This window comes from Pleurodeles waltl, chromosome 10, assembly GCF_031143425.1.
Source record: "Pleurodeles waltl isolate 20211129_DDA chromosome 10, aPleWal1.hap1.20221129, whole genome shotgun sequence".
Classification (NCBI taxonomy): domain Eukaryota; kingdom Metazoa; phylum Chordata; class Amphibia; order Caudata; family Salamandridae; genus Pleurodeles; species Pleurodeles waltl.
The window spans coordinates 658,027,194-658,047,803 of NC_090449.1; the positions used below are offsets into that span (position 1 = coordinate 658,027,194).

General features: G+C 47.5%; 1 protein-coding gene across 1 annotated transcript in view; it reads right to left on the bottom strand.

Moving 5' to 3' along the window:
• LMBR1 (limb development membrane protein 1) overlaps window positions 1-20,610 on the bottom strand; it is a 785,226-nt gene that overhangs the window by 294,803 nt on the left and 469,813 nt on the right. Inside the window, exon 7 of the mRNA XM_069211146.1 lies at window positions 7,689-7,757. Coding sequence (XP_069067247.1) covers window positions 7,689-7,757 — 69 coding nt within the window. The remainder of the gene's footprint in view (window positions 1-7,688; window positions 7,758-20,610) is intronic.

The following is a 20,610-nucleotide window of genomic DNA, read 5'->3' on the forward strand; positions in this document are numbered from 1 at the left end:
ACCTAATATCAGTTGTGTCACTACTGGAGGGTTCGCGATCAAACAAAAAAAAAAAGCTTGGATCAAATCAAGCAATGTGAAGCAATTGGTGCAGTTTAAAGTGTCTATGGAAGGCTGCCTAATAGTCTGTAGGGTTGAGTGCACTTCTTGGTGAGCAGAAAGCTTGGTCTCATGTGGGACAGGAGGTTATGACCCAGATTAATGGGTTATAATTTTAGGACTATGTTCTTCCTTTCCAACTGAAGGGTATCGTATTTGCAGGATCTGCTATTGGAGTTGCATGGGCCCTTGCAAAAACAGGTTATTTGACTTTTAGCAGATTACATTTTCCTCTTTTTGTTGAGGATATCTTTAACTTCCACAATTAGGTTTTCTATGTCTCAGAGAGTGCAGTTCTCAGCGGCATGCCTAACCACCTTCGACTCTTTGCAAACACCCACCAGTAATTTAGCCGCCTTTCTGTTCCCCATAGCTAACAGTATTACCAAGCCAAATACTAGATAGGAGAAACAATTAGGCAAAAAAGTAACCCTCTGGATCAATAGGTAAAGTATTTCCAGGTCCAGGAAAAAGCAAGCAAGCAGGGAGAAGACCTTGTTAAGTGATATACGCAGGAACAGCGATCTCCCAACATATGTTAAAAGCACTTGAGGGCCTGCAGACATCAATTTGCAATGCAATCTTACCAAATATCCACAGATTAATAGGACGGGTAATTGAAGCAAAGGGTTCATCTAACAGGGTAAAGGAGGATGGATAGCCCTGTCCTGCCTCTTACAGGCACAAGACTGGCCTGCTTTTGGCCTGGGGGTGGCCAGGAGGATCGATTCCATGCAGCATGAGAGTTGAATGCTCTATATAGCGCTTAAGAGCCTGCTGCCCCTCAACCACCTTGTAGGGGATTGGAGCCCCCGTGACAACAGCTATGATGTCAATATATTATAATCATTACTTTTTTCAATAACGTCTTATATAGCCTTCTAATGATATAATACTATACGTTGGCTCTGAAGGAGACATTTTCCTCATCGCTGCTGCATCATTCAACACAATATTTGGGGAAAAGAGATCTTATTTTGATTACTGGTACATTCTATGGCACACAAAACCTCGGGTCTACCCATTTATGATGTTACCACTTTTATCAACTGAACTCATAGAAATTAGCATGCTTTCTCCTCTTACAGAACTTCCTGTAGTCAATGTGATGAATCATCTTCTGTAGACTTTAATCATACCATCCGCAGTGTCATTGGCGCCAGGTTAATTTTGCTTTCAGTATATGGGAGTGATAGTTCTGCATCCATAGAATAGCTAAACATTTTTGGAGTAAAGCCAGAATTCTTTTTAAAAATTTGTTTTCTACAAAATGAAGTGTGCTGATATTACTAAATCACCAAATGTAAGCACTATATCATGCCATTAGACCATTTATAATTTTGAACAATTATTGTATTTTTAAAGTCCTAAATACACAACACTGCCTACAGCAGGCAGTCATCAAGATACGCGAATACAGGAAGTCCCCGAACTCCAATGATGGGCAGCAACTACCACCATCACTTTTGTGAACACCGAAGAGGAGGAGTTAAGGCATGAGGGGAGTACAACAATGGTCCACTTTGACTTGTAGGTAACACCGACTGCAGGAAAAGTACCACAAAATATACACGTTGCATGTCCACAGACGACATCCAATCTACCCATGGCTCGGGCAGAAAGAATCTGAGCCAATGTGGGCATTTTGAAATTGTCCTTCCGCAAGGAGGCGCTAGTGGGCCGAAGGACTAGGATAGCCTGAAGCTTCCATCCTTCTATGGGACGAGGAAATAATGTGAAAAACAGTCTCTGCCTTTCTTGGAATCTGGCACCTGGTACTATGGCACCCTTGAAGAGTAAGGAGCCTTCCTCCTGCAGCGGGATGGACAGATGCTCCTTCGAAATTCATTATTCAGGGGTTTAAGGTCCAGTATAGGTAATGAAGACTCTGCCCTTCTTTAGGATGAGGAAGTAGTGGGATTAACAACCCCTGCACACTTTTCTGAATAGGTTACTGGTTTACTGACACACTTAGAAGGTGTCCACCTGCAGGTGGATGGAAAGATGATCCTTGGAAATTTGTTCTAGTGTGGGTGGGAAGGACTGGAAATGTACTGTGCAACCAGCAAAATATGCAATTCCCATCAGTCCAATATGATGGAAGGCAAATTGGGAGGAAATACTGAATCATGACCCCCACCCCATCTCCTCTCCAACTTTAGGCAGTGAGCTGCTGAGGGCAAACTATAGCAGCTTATTGGCTATTGTAGGAAGGGAAGAGGAGTTGGAGAACTGGTGCCCAAGATGGAAAGTGCAATGTCTACCACTGCTGCATCCGTGGCCTAATGGGACTGGGTTACCCGCTACATGACTGGCTTGGAAGGCTGTTGCTGCCAATTGGCAATCCCCTTGACTAACCTATAAATTTACAGAACTGGAGGGAAAATTGCCTTGCTCGGATCAACAGCTTCAAGTACCACTCTGCAGTCACAGTATTCTTAAATCACTCCAGAGCAGACTCCGCCTTCTTTCTGAGCAGGCCTATCTGAGAATCCTGCACATCACCTGAAAATGCACAGACTTCATCCAGTGTGTCTGTGGAGCACCATAATAGTATCAAATTCCCTGCAAAAGCAATTGTGGTATCTAAGCCAAGCAGATGATGTATTTTGCCACTCTCTGCCCATCATGGATCGTCTGAGCCAAACAGGCTCCAACATTCTCTAGTACTGCTGGCAATATTTCAACAGTTATGTCCCAAAGGGCATTTTTATATCTGCCCAGCAGACAAACTGAGTTTATTGACCTCAGTGACAGACTAGCAAAAGAAAATTTTGCTTGCCAAAAGCACCAATCCTTTTTCGATTCACTAACCAGAGGATGTCCACTGTCATTTTGCAAGTCACGCTATAAGGCATCACCAGCATAAGAGTAGCGGCCATCCACAGTGCCATCATCATCAGTATCCAGGGAAGCATCCTATTATGGCACAGGATCAGAGCCAGAACTCAAAATACATTTGTAGCCTCTGCTGATAGTTGCATTGTAGTAAAGGCAATGGATTAGGGTCAGGTTGCATGTAAACTGGTTGTGATTTTGTGGTGCAATATTTGATTGGGGTCTGACTTGGGTGTCTGCATTAAGTCATCCATCGATGCTGGTGGAGTTATCTGGTTGATGGGGAATAGAAAAGATCTCAGGACTGGAGTGTAAGTCTGCACTTGAGTTAGCAGTGGCCCAAAAACGGGTCCCCACAAAGACAGATAACTCAGAGGGAGAACCATTGCCATTAAGCCAACTAGAGCCCCCTCCAGTTCTGTGAGGCCCAGAGGAATGCTAAAGAGAGCCAGAAAAGCAATGAAGATTTGTCCTGTGGCACTACTTGAAGGCCTGATATACTGCAGAGCTAATTATAGTCCATAACTGGTGATCTCGAGGAAGAGAAATTCAAGTCTTGACACCCTTGTGCCTTCTCTTTGGAATAGAAGTGGCAGGATGGGATCAAGTTTTACTTTGCTTTCTTATGCTTACTCTTGGACTTTGACTTACCCGAAGATATAGAGTGGGAACTGGAGCAGATGCGACAGTGGCCCAGTAACTAGCACCAGGCAGGTGATTAGGAAAGAGAGTAGGACTTGTGTAATGACTGCAGCTTCATATGTTCAGCGATGTACAACTTCAGCTTCCTGGTCTTGATTCGCTTTTGTTTGCATTAGGGCATATGTGTCATGGTCTTAGTTTCCAAGGGCACACCTTGTGCAGTTGTAGCACAACTTGAAACCTGTAATCGGTGGGGACATGATTCTCCAGCACTCTGTTGAAGAACTGTTTAGAGTTATCGGAAGACCAACATAAAGGGGAGAAGAGCACCATATGTGCTTTGGAAAGGGTGGGGGGAAAAAGAACTGATGCCAGTGTACAAGGTTGGCACTTATGTGCAGTTCAGTTCCATCAATTCCAGGGTGATATGGAGCAACGCAATGCCATCTACCACCCTGCATCCTTCAGAATTCAGTGATTTTACTTCAGTGGTTTGAAACAGTCAGAATCTATCAATGTGTAGTTTAAACAACCATTCTTTGTGGAATAAGAACATTGGAATGTTGGCAGCTCCACTGGAAACAATGGAGTGCTCCAGGCTTTTACTGGCCGGTAAAAGCCTTCAGCGTCAACATTCCAATGTTCTTTGTTCACAGCAACAACTGTGAACAAAGCCTCACGGAGCCCGAGGGGATTTTAATCCCCTCAGGCTTCGTGAGGAATTTGTTTGATTTAATAGAACATTCTGCCCTGAGTGGCAGAATGTTCTAATAGCCTTAGAACCCGCCGTAGCAGGCTCTACCGGCCATTAAAGGCCCGCTCCCTTGTTAAAGGCCCTCGCCTTCGGCTTGGGCCTTTAACGCGGGAGCGGGCCTTTAATGGCTGGTAGAGCCTGCTACGGCGGGTTCTAAGGCTATATTAGAACATCGGAATGTTGCGAGCCCCACTGGAGACAATGGAGTGCTCTGGGCTTTTACTGGCCGGTAAAAGCCCAAGCATCAACATTCCAATGTTCTTTGTTCACAGCAACAGCTGTGAATTAAGGCCTCATGGAGCCCAAGGGGATTTTAATCCCCTCAGGCTCTGTGAGGGCTTTGTTTTATTTATTAAAACATTGTGCCCTCTAGTGGCAGAATGTTGCGCTAATTAAAATGGTGGTTTTGCCCAGATGTTTGTATGTCCTTCAGGGCACCGTGTAGGAGATTCCTCAGAGGGTGTTCTGTGAATTAGACCCTCTACTGATAGAGCTCCTTTGGGCCGGCAAGAAGTGCAGAGTTGCCCTTAAAACCCTAAAGAGAGAATGAGACAATCTACTGGCTGGATCAGGAGCCCAACTGGGAAAGGTCACTGCTAGAGGGCACTGCTGGAGGGCACTCATGATGGGAACCACTTTGGAATGCTGTTGATGAGGGGGTGAAACATGCCATCTGAATTCCCACATGTGATCCGCTTCAAGGTTGGCCTCTGGGACACAAGAGTCCAGCAGGTGAGGTGCTAAGGAACATATGCCCGAGAACTGGACATATGGATAGTGTGCCCAGTTGGAAATCTGGGGAAACTGATGACAGTCAATAAATGGCGGAGGGGGGTTGTATAATGTTATCAGATCTGTACCCAGCGGGATGATTCGTCTCCAAGCAGGTGGTGACTGGGACGTTTAACCTGGGTGCTGGGCAGCTTCTACAATATGCCAAAATTGCAGCAAGGCACACCAGCTGTGGCCGACATTCCCTGAAGCCCCCGCCACATGAACACTAGTGACACTGGTATCCATGGTGGCTGGCCGAAGGCTTACTGCACACCTCTATCGAGCAGGGCGCACTGACCGGTAGATGGCACTGCTACATATGGCTGACGCACGGCCACCCTTTAGTGATGAGCCTGTTTCCTCCAAGGACTGGCTTAAAATTCACAATGAGGTCTGCAGGGTGTCGATCTTCGATCACTTTACGCAGATACAATACTACATTGTGCATATGATCTATCTATCCCCCCCAAGTGGCTGCACACTATTTACCCTACCAGGGACCACCGCTGTGCTCGCTGTGGTTTGAGGACCACGGATTTCTTTCACATCGTATCGCAATTCCCTGTCATTGTATCACATTCTCCCTCCCTCCACCCCCCCCCCCCCTTCCACCCTCCCCCCCCCCCACACACACACACACACACACACGAGGCCTGAGAGAATGACTTATTAGAGTGGGCCAGTGCAGAGGAGGTTCACATTAGGAGAACCGCCCTGCTTACCCGGAGTGCGATATCACAAGCACTGCTGGAACCCCCAGAGGTTGACCGGACTGAAGCTAGTACACCAGCAGAACCTGGAGGGTGGGGCTACTGAGGGACGGAAGGTCCAAAAGTCAGACAGTGAACGACGATCACCCTGCCCCTCGAGAGTGCGCTCCTATGAGTCGGATCGAGAATTCTCCTCCTCTTCTTTGAACACTACATGCTAACGGGGTGGAATTGGGAGGGGGTGTATGTCCCACAGAGGATACTTGAGACTTGGTTCTGTCTCCGTAGTTGTTTTTGAAGTTTGTGTGTTTCTTTATTGGACCACGTGTCTAACTGATGCCGAATGGACAACTACTGTTACTTTTACTATAGACATACTCAGAGACGTTCCTTGACCCCTGTCCAGGCTCATGTATGGACATGTGCAACACTCTATTATCTTATGTCATGAAATGTGGGTATATGGTGGTGTATACTGTGTTGTTGCTTTAAATACCAATAAATAAATATATGTAAAAAAAGGAAAAGTGGCACTCCATTTGGCGGTACAATCTATAATGACGATGAAAGTTCGATTTACCCATTACTCATTTGTGCAGAATAATGGATATTTATTAAAATTAAGTATTGGTAATAAAACCTTTTCCTTCCTTGGGCAGTGGGTTTGCCTTTATTACGTACTGATTAATTCATTAAATCTGCAAACCAGAATTTCAAATCTGTTCTCTATCTCACGCCTTGGCAATGAGCTGTAGTAAGCACACTTTTCAAGTTGCACAAAATACTCCTAAAGCTAAGCAGTGGCAGTATGCAATACTTTTCTACTTTGAATATGCGGAATACCAAACGCACAGGATAGCTGAGCCACATGTCAGGTGGGTTATGGAGGGGAATGTTATATAAGGGCATGTATGTGGGTAATGACCAGTGGCAAAACAGGAGCAGTTTAAAAAATGTTAGCTGCCCCTCAAGAATGAAGAACACTAGCGACTTCTAAGATGTAGGCAGCAAGTACACACCGATTGTTTTGCTTAGTGAAGGTTAAAAAGTAAGCAAGGGTGCCTTTTGCGAGACTTGGGCAAATCCATTTCAAAATTGTGGGCAATCATTATCAAGAGCGATTTAAGCTGTCTCACAAGGTACCTGGGAAAGGGTCTAACGATCTCAAAAAGGGCAACAGGTGGTAAGAAACTACTAGGGCGGTTGGTTGTTATGATCAATGCATGGGCTCTAAAACTAGGTGTCTTTTCCACCAGAAAATATCTGCCACTCCAAATATAACATTTACTGTTCAACATGACCCGAGTCTAGAACAAGTTACACCACGAACAGACACTACAGATCTAAAAACCAAAACCCATAAAAACGTAAAATAAGTATTCAGCCAAAAATGTCTTAATAAAAACAGACCCCCAACCCTGAACTTAGTCAAGGTAATAAGAGAATAATGATTTTTAAAATACCTACATTAGGCAGGAGGGAACTAGCAGACCCTATGCATGAATATATAATAAACATGTTAACAGAAAACAACAATGAAAGCTCTAATGTCCATTTGTTTTTGTAGCTTCAGTTTCATACATCAAAGCGTAGACCGAAAATTCAAGCTTTATCTCTAAATCAATGAATAGAAGGAAGTTAGGTAATTCAAGTTGAATACCAAGTTTAGACATTGGGGTGGGTAGCAGGAAGTAGGACACATTCTCTCCGTACACAGTCTTATAAGACAGTGATTGCTGCTCACGTTCATGAGCACTGCCAACTAACTGTTCCTTTAAAGGCCATGTATTGAAAGACATCCGTTTATTACAATTTTACAATAGTTAACTATCAGATAAATCTAGCAATTCAATAAAAATTCAAATACTTACAAAGAAGTAACAAACATCCCATCAGTGAAATACATGAATATAAATAAGGGAGGTAGAATTCCCAAAGATCTGTAACAGAAAAAAATATTACAGCGTTAGAGAACTAATTTACCCTTACATACATTCATTGAGCCTTTTAAATACCTGCTAGGCAATGATAACAGAACGAAAGGTTTAATATTATTTCGTTGTCAGAACATTCCAAAAACCCAGGGAAGCAATAAGCTCTTGCAAAAAGATTGGCAGGTTCGGTAATGCCTTATCTGGTAGAGACAATGTCTAGTTGCAGATTCCTTACCTTACAATTTTCCCCAGCCGTCAGTCTGGATCCAGAGATTTTACTCAAGCAGTACCCCCGGGCATCGTTCGGTGGCGTCGATCGGCTCCATGTCCGTCATCGGCATCAACTGCGCCGGATATGACCTCGCAGATCCTATATAGGTGCCACTCTGGTGCTCTTATGTCCGTTTCTTTTTACAACTTTCCACGCAAGAAGTGCAAGTTGCAAAGAAACTGGCTGCTCATGCGTCAAGGAGGTGGGTCTGCGGACTACGATCATACTAGAAAGTCCTGCAGGAGCAAACAGGCAAAATGCCCGTCCCTACGGACCTGGCTGTCCAAACAGTGGTGTTCGGTAAACATGTGCAAGATGCCTACGTTGCTGTCAGACAGATGTCGAGGACTGGAACTCCGCAAGCTAACGCAGTGGTTGCAGCTTTAGCACAGATAGAATGAGCACACAAACTCTCAGGGGATTGCTCCTTAGCCAGTGCGCAGCACATTTTAATAAAGAGTACGACCAATCTGGGGATGGTTCTTGTAGGAAGCTGGGTCTGTATATACTATATCAAAATGAGATAGTGTGCAGAGTCCAGGGGTTCCCCAGAGGCTTGACAGAGCCAATAATAGATTAGACAAAAATTTGTGGAAGTGTGGTCGAGCAGTTAGGCTTATCAGAGGGTAGTGTTAAGCATTTATTGTACACACACAAGCAATAGAATAAAAGCACACTCAATGACTTAACTTCAGACCAATAGGTTTTTATATAGAAAAATATCTTTTGTTAATTTATTTCTACAACCACACGATTCAGTTTGCAGGTAAGTACATAAAATGTAAGGTACTTTGCATAAGTATTTCAGGACTCTGAATCAAATCGAAAATACATACAGTTTTCTTAAAAATGGCAAAAAGCTATTTTAAAAGTGGTCACTGCAATTTTCAACAGTTCCTGGGGGACGTAAGTAAAGTACAGTTTCTGAGGTAAATAAACTTACAGGTTTAGACTCCGGGGCATAGGTAGCTCACTGTTGGGGGTTCAAGTTAACCCCCAAGCACCCAGCACCAGCAACAAGGGGCAGGTTAGGTGCAGCGGTCAAACAAGAGCCAAAAGAATGTGGGCCCCTATGGAGATGGGGGTAGTCCAGCTCCGGTCTGCTTGCAGGTAAGTACCCGCGCTGTCGGAGGTCAGACCAAGGGGGGTTTAAAGGAGCACTGGAGGGGCCCCAAGTAGGCAGCAATCCCACACCCTCTGCAGCACAGGGGTGGCCGAGTGCAGAGTGCAAACAGAGCGTTGGGTTTCCGATGACACTCTATGGGGGGGGGGGGACCCCGGAGGTCACTTAGGCGCTGCAGGCAAGGCACAGGGGGGCTTCTCGGGTAAGCCACCGACTGGATAGGGAGGAGGGCCACCTGCTGGTCATAGCTGCACCGGCGGTCAGTTTCTCTGTGGTCTGGGGGATGCAGATGTAGTGCTTCTCCGGGCGTCGCATATCTTTGTCCTGGGCAGTCACGGTCAGGGGGGTCCTCGGGATGCCCTCTGCAGGTGTCATCATAGAAAGGTCAGCCCAGGGTGGACACTCAATCGGAATCACCTGGGGATCCTCTCTGGCTAGGTGGGGCCACCAGGACAAGGGCCGTGGGTGTCTGGTGCAGTGGTTTAGGACTCGCGCTTCTGGAGTGAGTTGGGAGTCCATTAGAAGCAGTTTCTTCTTCCTTTTTGTTGGACAGGTCCGCTGTCCACGGGTGTTTCTTGGTCCTCTGTGATGCAGGCAGTCCCCTGAAGGCTTTTCAGGGGTCGCTGGACCTGCAGAACGCATTGCTCTTCTTTTGCAGATTTTTGAAGCAGGAGATGGGCTGGTAGGGCTGGGGCTGAGTCAATTTTCTCCTTTTCTCTGTGGGGTTTTCAGCACAGCAGTCCTTCTTTCTTGAGGTTGTCAGGAATCTGGTGAGCTGGGTTCAGGGAGACCCTTAAATTCAAAATTTAGGGGCATGTTAGGGTCACGGGGCAGTTAGCAATGGCTACTGTCCCTGAGGATGGCTACATACTCCTTGTGCCCACTTCCTTTGGGGAGGAGGGTACATTCCTATCCCTATTGGTCCTAATCCTCCAAAGCAAGATGGAGGATTTATCAAGGAGGGGGACACTTCATCTCTGGACACCTTAGGGGTGACTCCTTGTTTTTCCTAATTTTCCCTCTGGACTTACCACCAAAAGTGGGGCTGTGTCCGGGGGGCAGGCATCTCCACTAGCTGGAGTGCCCTGAGGACACCGTAATCCGAGGCTTGAGCCTTTGAGGCTCACCACCAGGTGTTACAGTTCCTGCAGGGGAAGGTGTGAAGCACCTCCACCCAGGACAGGCTTTGTTTCTCACCACACAGTGCACAAAGGCACTCACCCCAGGTGGTCAGAAACTCGTCTGAAAGTGGCAGGCTGGCACAGACCAGTCAGTCTTACACTAGCAGTTTGGCTAACATACATGGGGCATCTCTAAGATGCCCCTTGTGTGCATATTTCAATAAATCCCACACTGACATCAGTGTGGGTTTATTGTGCTGAGAAGTTTGATACCAAACTTACCAGTATTCAGTGACAAACTCCAAGACCATATACTTGATATAGCTACACTGCACTTACAATGTCTAAGAATGGACTTAGATACTGTAGGGGCATATTGCTCATGCAGCTATGCCCTCACCTGTGGTACAGTGCCACCCTGGCTTAGGGCTGTAAGGCCTGCTAGAGGGGCGACTTGCCTATGCCACAGGTAGTGGTTTGTGGGCATGGCACCCCCAGAGGAGTGTCATGTCGACTTAGCCTTTTTCTCCCCCACCAGCACACACAAGCTGCAAGGCAGTGTGCTGAGTGAGGGATCCCCGAGGTGGCACAATACATGCTGCAGCCCTTAGGGACCTTCCCTGGCCACAGGGCCCTTGGTACCATGGATACCTTTCACAAGGGACTGGGCAGTGCCAATTGTGAGAACAAAGGTACCGTTTTATGGAAAGAATACTGGTGCTGGGGCTTGGGCTTGGTTAGAAGGGTCCCAGCACACTTTCAAAGTTGGCATCAACACTAGGCAAAAAGTGTGTGTGGGGGGGTACCCATGCCAACAGTGGCATTTTCCTACAGTTCTCTTCTGTACTGCCAGACCTTTCTTCGCACCCACAAGGCTAACAAAGAGTTGATCTCTAGTATTACTATGGTACGATCCAGGTAGAATGCCAAAGCTCTTTTATGGCCCAAGCTGTGGAGTCTCTTGTCTTCGTAAAAGGATGCAGTGGTGCGTAAAAAGTAGGCAGGGATGGATTGACCTACACATGGAAGGGCTTAACCACTTTTGGCAGAAAGGAGGCCCTAGTGCGAAGCACCAGTTTGTCTGGGTAGATGGAAAGGTAGGGTGGCTTAAATGACAATGCTTGCAGCTAACTCTCCCCATATGTGATGACCACAAGGAAGATTGCTTTACAAGTGAGAAGCCGAATGGACAATTGTGGAGAGGCTCGAAAGGAGCACACATCAGAAATGTCAAAACTAAATTCAAATCTTGTTGGGGCGTAATGAATGGAGAGTAAAGAAACAGATGAGTAAGGCCTTTAAGGAACCTATTTACAGTAGGAGACTTAAACAAGGAAGGTTGATCAGGCAACAGCAGAAATGGCAGACAGATAACGCTTGAGAGTGCAAATAGCAGAGTCCTGCTGGGCCAAATGAAGGAAACAATAGTACCTCTGAGAGAGGGGCAGAAAGGGGGTCAGACTTGTGTGTGCATCATGCCACAAATTTCTTCCAACGACGGACGTATATCGTTTTGGAGGAGGGACGCCTGGCTGTGAAGATTACATTACAAACTTCATGCAGAAGGTCAAAAGCTGTCAACTCTCAACTGCTCAATCTCAATGCAAGGAGGAGGAGACTGGACAGGTTCAGGTGGAGAACCCTCCCCTGCGGCTGCAACAGAAGATCATCCCCAAGGGGAAGTCTGATTGGAGGATCAATGGCCATGCTCAGTAGCTCAGGATACCAGACTTCGTGCCCAGTCGGGAGTTGCTTAGACCCAGTAGTACTTCATCTTTTTGAGAACTCTAGGCAGAAGTGTTATGAGCGGGAAGGCATACAAGAGGCCTGAGTTCCACTTGAGGCGAAAAGTGGGACCTAATGATTGCTGCCTTGGAAACTCCAATGCGCAATACTGCAGACGCACGTTCTCTGCGAAGGAGAACAGAACTAACCAGGGCTCTCCCCACTGCTGAAAGAGACTTTGTGCCACCTCCAGATGGAGACACCATTCGTGATCGATTACGCATCGTCGTATGAGTTCATACGCTCTGGTGTTCAGAGAACCCGCCAGATGTTGAACCGCCAAGAAAATACCCTGTTGTCCCAGCCACATCCAGTGGCGCAGAGACTCCTGACAAAGGGTCCATGATCCCCTCCCGCTCTGCTTGTTGCAGTACCACATGGCAGTGATGCTGTCCATAAGCACCTGCACTACCTTTATCTTGAGAAAGGGAAGAAATGCTTTCAATGCTAGTCTGGTGGCGGGGAATTGTCCTGTTCACAGGAGGCTCAATGCTGGGTTTGGACCAGGTACCCAGTAAGTCATCTGCAAGGGCTTCACTGAAGGGGAGCAGGGGTTCGGGGATGAAGCTCTAGGTTGAAGCACATCTGTCAGGAGCTTAGTCCTGACTGACACCGAAGGCAACTCAAATCGAGGACCTCAAGCTGCTCTTCCCACCACCATGGAATAGGAAGCTTCCTCCTCTGTAGCCTTGGTAGGGAGAGAAAGCACATGCCAGCATCTGGGGTAGTAACCAGTTCACTGACTTCACCCAAGTCTGTACGTCAGTCCATCGGGCTAAGTTATGGTGAGGAATGGGGCTGGACCTCTCCCATTCCCCACACAATAACCCCGCCCCCAGAGAAAAGGCTCAGGTTCCCACATAAGAGGCATGGCTCCTGTCGGCATCGGAGTCAGCATCGTACAATGCCCACCTGGCTCCATGTCGGAGTTGGCAATGAAAATGGGGACAGCGCTGCCCAGGGGGCCACCGGGATCTTCGGGACAGGCGTCAGGAAAGGTCAAGGTGGTACAACCAACGCCATCCAAGCACGGATCCATGGATGCCCTCAGAGCTAAGGCTGATGACGGGGAACCCGAAGTGGCCCCTTCCGACTCTGCTGGGCCTAAATGCGCACCAGGGATGTCAGACTGCCCAAAATGAGGCACATGGCCTCATAGATCTCTTAGTTTGGCAGGGGATGCTCCAGCTCCCAGAAACTCTGCAAGGCGGGGGTCAGCCCAGATGCAGGCTCCGCAGAGGGAGACCTAGAATAACAATGCTCCCACTCCCTGGTCAGCAGACAGAAAGGGTGAAGTTGAAGAACGCTTTGCTTTCTTCAACTTCTTTTTGTGCCTTGACTTACCCGATCGTTCCAAGGACTTGGAATGGGATGACGTTGATAGAGGACTCCACGACCACTCCCGGGATCTTCCTCTCAACCGTCACTAGTGCGTAGTAGAGCATAGGGCCGCCATCACCTTCAGGGACCGTTGCCTCAAAGCCATCGGATGAACGGCCCGACTGTTGGAGCATGACTTTGGGTCGTGGTTGCGCTCCAAACACCAAGGGCACACGAGGTGCTGATCCGTCATGGCCATCACCAGATGTCAGGATCCATAGGGCTTGAACCTGATGTTCCTGGATGACATCCCTCTACGCACCTGGAGCAGAAACTTGAAAAAACGTTTGCCAAAAAGTGTTACAAAAAAAAAGTCTGTCAAAAAATGACTGAGGGAGTAGATCTCTTCGGATCGAGGATGGCTAGCATGGAAAGAAAAGAACTGACGCTAGTCCACTGGGGTGGGGCCTATATACGACTGCAAATTCATATCCAGCGCGGACGCTGACAGATGCAGAGCCGATCGACACACACAGAGGTAACTGCTTGAGAAAAATCTTCGCATCCAGACTAACGTCTGAGGGAAATTCTAAGATAAGGCATCTACAACTAGATGTCTGTATCAGATGCATGTTTGTTTTTTAATGTATGTTAGCATATACAGGTTTTCCTGCTTATTAATTATTTGCTGTTGATATATTTCTAACTCTCAGCTGAACTTGTTAGATCTGGAAACATGTAATCTCTTTGTATTGGACTAAAAGTCTGGAAAATAGGCAGAGCCTTAATAAAAAAAAAATAGCTTATTACCTCTTTGAGAAGCGGAGTCAAGTGGTTCCAGGCAGACCAATCAACTGTGGGGGAAATCATAACAGTCATGGAGGTGCTATCTAGCAATCACTTCAATCAATACTGCCACAGATCTATAGAGCTGAATGATTCCAACCATGGGCCTTTATTAGTAAACGCCTATGTTACTTTGATCAAGCTTTCAACTGCAGCTGCAAGACGGACTGAAGCCAGACACAGAATCAATGTTACAGAGGTCAAAAACAAACTGATTTAATTTCTCTTTTACCAAATACATTAGGCACATTCCGAAGGCTATACCATGGTGGTTTGTGTCATCTGTATTCAAAGGTTTCTCAGGGAGGTGATGTTGGGGGGGTGGGAAGGTCGAGTCTCACACCTCAACCAAAACTCACAATTATTATGTTGCCCAGCCCAGTGCTTAGTAAGAGGAAATACATTTATTATCACAGCAAAATATGATACAAGACAATTCAATAGGGCTCAGATGCTCCATTGCAATTGCGAGGATACCTATTAAAGAGACCCGGCAGCCTGGCTCCCCCTCGCTATTCTAGGACTTTGTATAGTATCTTAATTTAGCTCTTAATTTCTAGTCACAGATTAGGGACAGGTGGTGTTCACTATGTCTCCACTAAGTTGGAGCAGTTCAGTTCAAGAGTCCATACCCAAATTAAAGGGTTTATTTAGGCAACAGTCTCTCTTCCTGCTGCAGAACATGGTTTCCTTTTCTCTCTCTCAAGTGAAGTGCTGTTACCTGCTCACACTGCCATGGTCAGGGTGGAGCTCTTGGCAGCATGTCCACTGACATGGCCCAAAGTGTCAGTTTCACTTGGGACTGCAGCCAAGGTGAGGGACCAGCATGGCTGGGATGTTTGGTGGGCACCTGTCCAGGCAGATGTGGTCTCTAGGCTAACAACCAACAAGAGATCATTGCTACATTTTGGCTGCTGTTCAGGCTCACACAGGAGTTGTGCTTCTTAGGGCAGTTCCAAACTCCAAGCCAAGATAAGCTCCTGCTTCGGCAGCAACCTCATAACCTCCACATAATTTACTGGATATTTAGCTCTACCAAGAAGACAGGCACTGGAGGGGTGCATGACAGCACAAGATTACTTCTTTGCTTCTTTTCTGTAAGGGGTCCACTTAAGGGATCGCAATGGGAAACCAGCATATCCCTCAACACTGGTCAACCCGTTTTTCTCCCAAGGGCAGTCAGCAATTTGTGGGTGATCTGCATGACAGTACCACAGCTGAGTTGTCCTTCTGAACAGCCTCCCCTCCTGGATTGCCAGACACACCCCTCTCTAGGGACTCTGAGCAGGAAGAGAGATAGGGTTTCAGATGGTAGGCAGGCTTTTTGTTTCTCCCGTAAGTTGTGCAGAATTCAGGTGATGTTTCCTCACCTGTGGAAGACTGGTTGTCATGCAGACACTAGCCCCAGTCACATCGGAGTACTCTGAGAAGCTCTGCATTCCTTTGTCATGAAGAACATGGGAAGAGAACAAAGTGAGGCACACATTTTTCAGACAGGGGATGTGGATCCACTGTCTAAGGTTCCAGACCGGATCTTGGGTGGTTTTCCTTCAAATGACATGTGCTGGCTGTTCCTCAAACAGAGCCTTTGTGCAAAGTGATGGATCTCCAGCATGCAAAGGGGCTGGCTCCAGGCAGGAGCATCCAAACCATGGGCACGATGATTTGTGTTTTATCTGTGCCTGGCTAGCATCAGCCTTCCAGAAACAGTAATCAGAGGCAGACCAAAGGGAAGGATCTCTCTAGAAACTCCCTCACCTGAACACCAGAAACTGCAGTACTTACACCTCACTGCATAATAAACTAAATAGTGCCACTTGGGGAAGAATTAATCAGCAGTCCTTTGCTAACACGGTCCTCACTGAATTTGCAATGGATGTCCTGTTTCCATCTGCCCTCACTTCAGTGTCTGGGTCTCCTCCCACCAAACACAGTATTGCAGGAAATACACTTCCACTGTCTGGGGGAAGCCGTCCTCTCCTTCCATCATATGCCATTCTACACCAGGGGCATCTAAAATGGATCCCACTGGTCCGAGTACTCAGACTCTCAACGCACTGATTCCTACTGCCATGGCACTTGGCACACAAGCATTCAACATGGATATGGTATGTCAACACAATGGTCTAAGTTTCATGTAACTTTTTAACTTCACACTAACGATTCATAAAACATGGTATGCGGCTGCCACCACTTTAGGTGATATATCCAGGCTTTATATCTACTATAAAGGCACTGTTGGTGTGGACTTTAAGATCAAAGAACCAATTCTGGTCCTTCCATTACCAGGCCTATGCCTAGGCCTTGCATACATACTAAATCATTGTGACCCCTCAACCCGGCCAAAAATCGAAGTCAGGATACTAGTTTCACTAGCAGTCAGACACTCATGGTAGGAGTGCAATGCATGTTTATTATGCAGCTTACCTTCCCATACCAGCAGAGAGGGAAAGCAAGAAGGCTATTCCCAAACATTTACAAGTATCAGTCTGGTCAAGAAGTCTGTTAGTCTAGTCTTAGCCTAAAAAGAAATGAAAGGATGAAAAATTCAAAATCAGCCATGTAGGAAATCTCTTTCCAGAGTAGTCACCCTGGATTTTTTGCCTTTTTATGGACCCTATTTGTGTTGGTATTATGGCTTTCTAGAATGCCACTCAGTGCCACAATGCATGTACTTTGTCCCGAACACTGAACTGTAAAATTTGTTTCACTCAAAATGTTTATTTCACCTTCCAGTGAGGCCTTTGTTTTTGGCTCAGAAATTGGACCAGTGGCGTTGAGGTTAAATGTCATTTGTGGGCTAAAGTATGTATGGCTTCTGAGAGTACCACTGTACTCCAGTTGGGCTGCTGTTTAAAAACACACAACACAAAAGTTCCTTTTACATGAATAAGATGCTATTTTATATGTAAGCTAGATTACACAGAAAGCGTGCCTTTTATAGTCGCCGGTTAGGGGGTGTTTAATGGATCAGGAAAAAATAAAAAGTTCAGGAGCATACTAGGAATCGGAGAAAGAATGTCCTCACAGTGATCAATTTTCTAAATGATAATTTCACTGTGTGGACAGACCTAGACATGAATAAAAGGTCTTACTGAGGTTTTTGGGCGTAAAGATAGCGGTCACACTCTAAGAATGCTCTGGACCCCTCAGTCATATGCTGCAATCACCTGATGTTCCCTGCCTCATTCATGACATTAAAAAACTGTGGGACCTCTACTGGTGGGGTGTGGCGCTGAACAATCCTGAAACACCATCTGAGACACCTGTGGTGCGGGTCAGTCAAGGCCTCAAAATGGCGGATCAGGCCTTTGTTTAGTACCAGCAAGCTGTACTGCTGACCGAGATCCTGCTGCAGGGATCCCCTCCCCCAATGTCAGGAGACCAAAGCACAGAGGTTGAAGACCTGCCCGGTAGCTGCCCTGCCCTGTTGTGACCTAAGGTGACCGTTTTCTCTCTGCAGTGGGGCCAGGTGCATGCCCCTGACCCAGCCAGAGGACAGCTGCGCGGAAGGTGAGAGCAGTGCTGCTACTCTGACAACAGTGGTACCACTTTCCCATGAGAGCCCTCCCTCATATCAAAACAAGAGATTGTTGCTGAAATAACATAGGGAAGGGCTGGCAGAGGTGCACCTCCACCCAGAAGACTGCAGCCTCTCTGCCCTTCTGTGTGACGAGGGCTGCAACTTAAAACCTGAACCGGCTGGACTGTCTGCCTCAACAGTGCAAGAGTTGTGGCCCCCACTGATGTGCCCCCTGGGGTCAATAGCTCAGTGCTGCAACTGTGGCGATATACCATGAATCGCAGTTCACCTCTCCAAAGTTAGCATACTCCTGGTAATGTGCGACTTCAGCAGAGGATTGGGCTTGTGTCCTGTGACTTGGCCACGGCCTCCCTCCTCTTCAGCCCTTGCAGCTGAACAACCTTCTTCCCTTCTGCAGTGATTGGCCCAACGGGGTGCGCCTCGCTAGTAATCGGTGCAGCACCCCCACCGGTGCAGCACCCCTCCGACTCCTGTACGTGCTCCCAGGGCCTGAGATAACGTTGCCAGGTACACATACCTACACATAACTACCTGATTAGTGCTGGGAGGTGCTCCGCACTGGGCCACAGGGGTCATGGGGACCCACTGACTGTGTCTACACTCACCAGCACGCCCTTGACATTCTGGCCCCACTACATCCCTCCTGTGGGCCTGTCTCTCTTTTCAGGTGCCTTTTTTCTTCCCCACCTATCCAGCCTCTGGCTTGAAAGTGAACTATCAGTCCCTTCCTGGCTGCTCATGCTGCTGCATCCGGCAGTAAGCGGGGCAGGCCCTTGCAACGTGGGGTAATGTCCTATCTACAGAGATGGGGAAGGACAAAGTCAGAAAACCTCCACCCCCCTTTCAGCTCCGCATTCACAAAGTCACCATTTCCACCGGACCTGTTAGCAGCGAAACCCTCGACAAGGGTTCAACCACTTGGGGGGGGGGGGTGACCTGGACAAGATCCTACAAGCTATACATACCTCACAAACGGCAGTCGAGGCACATAGATGTGGCGCTTCTCCGCCAAGACCTACGCAATGTCTCAGACCCTATCAAAGAAACAAGGATGCATTACCACAGTCGATAGTGATGCCGCTGATCTCAAGGCAAACGAACTACACTGCTGCAGCGAAGATATGGAAAAACGTTCCAGGCGCAACAATTTGCATTTTGTTGGTTTTCCAGAGGAGTGGAGGTCTGCAGACTCGCTGAGTTCCTGGAGCAATGTCCTAGAACTTGGATGCCCGCTGACTATTTGTCCCCGTGGTTCGCTATTGAGAGGGCTCACAGAGCGCTGACGCCCAGACATTCCCCTGTGCAAGACACAATCACAAGATTCCTCAACTTCAAGGATAGAGGCAGCATCCTGAAGGAGGCCTGAGCACTCCCAGAGGGCCACTACCAAAATTCAAGAATACTTATCTTCTCGGACTACACACGGGAGGTCTAGGCAAACGTCGCTCATACTAATCTGTCCAGCAGCAACTCCAGGCCCTCAAGTTATCTTACAAGCTCCTATTTCAGGCACGACTCAAGGTCATTCATGATGGCAACTCCTTCTTCACTCACATGCTGGAGGTGGCCTGGGAATGGCTAACACAGAAGAAGCAGTTCCACCTCCCATCCCAACCCTCACTCCAGACCAATTAGCAATCACTAAAGCAAGAGCACCCATCAAATCACTGCCAAAAAAGAGGCTGCCCATGCTCTCACCCCCACTGGCAAAAAGCCCGGGCTACTTCACCCTCCCGGAGTGCAGGCTCCTTGACCCCACCAACGCCTCAGACGTCCAACCCAGGCCCTGAACATTGGGAGCGACGTACTGTTAATGACCCAACCTGAGGAGCGACTGGGAAAAGACCTCCCCCTCACCCATTTAACTCTGTACTGACCGGCTACATTGTGACTCTGGAAGAGGCACTGTTCCTACAATGTCATCGCAAAACATTTGATTTCCCTCACTGCTGCAGACACTTCACTGCATTGATCCTTTTACCTGGAGGGTCCACCAACCCACACCTGTCCAAGAGACTTTGATTTTGAGTAGGGGTTTAGTTCTGGGGTGACAGATGCTTCTGGGAAGGAAGGTATGGGATTTGGGGGACTTAGAGGGCTTGGGATTTTTTAGCAGGAAATAATTATGGTTTAGTACTGCAGTTTGTTTCTTGTGTTGTTTCTTTTCAGGTGGCCACATTAGTTTGACACTAATGCATCAAGGGCTCACCCGTGTTATCAAACGCCCCCAAAATAGGTGCCTTGTCACACATCGCTCAAATGGAGTCAAAGGACCCTCCTTCTCTGCACCCTCTGACGCACCCGTGCTGCCTTCATTCCGTACAAAGTTAAGTCTTGTAATGTCAATGGCCTCTTAGGCCAGATCAAGCACTCCGGGTGCTTCTCTTTGCCCGGCACTCCTTCCCTCCTGTCCTGTTGCTGCAGGAGACCTACTTGGTGGGCACGAAGTGACCTATGCTTGCTTGTCAGGGCTATGATAGAGTCTACCACGCAGGACATGCTAGAAGTGCTTGTGGAGTGGCTATACTATTGCAGCACAATTTCCCCATGGTTGTGGCTACGACCTGGTAGGATAGTCAGGGCTGTTACACTGCCCTGGCGGGCAAAGTTGAAGGCCATCCGCTTAATATGTTTTGCATTTATGCTTCCCCATCACGTTTGAGTTCTTTCTGAATACTATCCTTGATGTAGCACAACTCCCTCTAGGCCTCATACTCTTTGGGGGCGATTTCCCCGCAGTCCCAGACCCATCCCATGTACTCCACAAGCTCCCCCACCCCCCGATGTCTGCTGCAGTCATGCCAGATTGATCCACAAATGGGTTACTACCCTAGGTCTCTTTGACACAT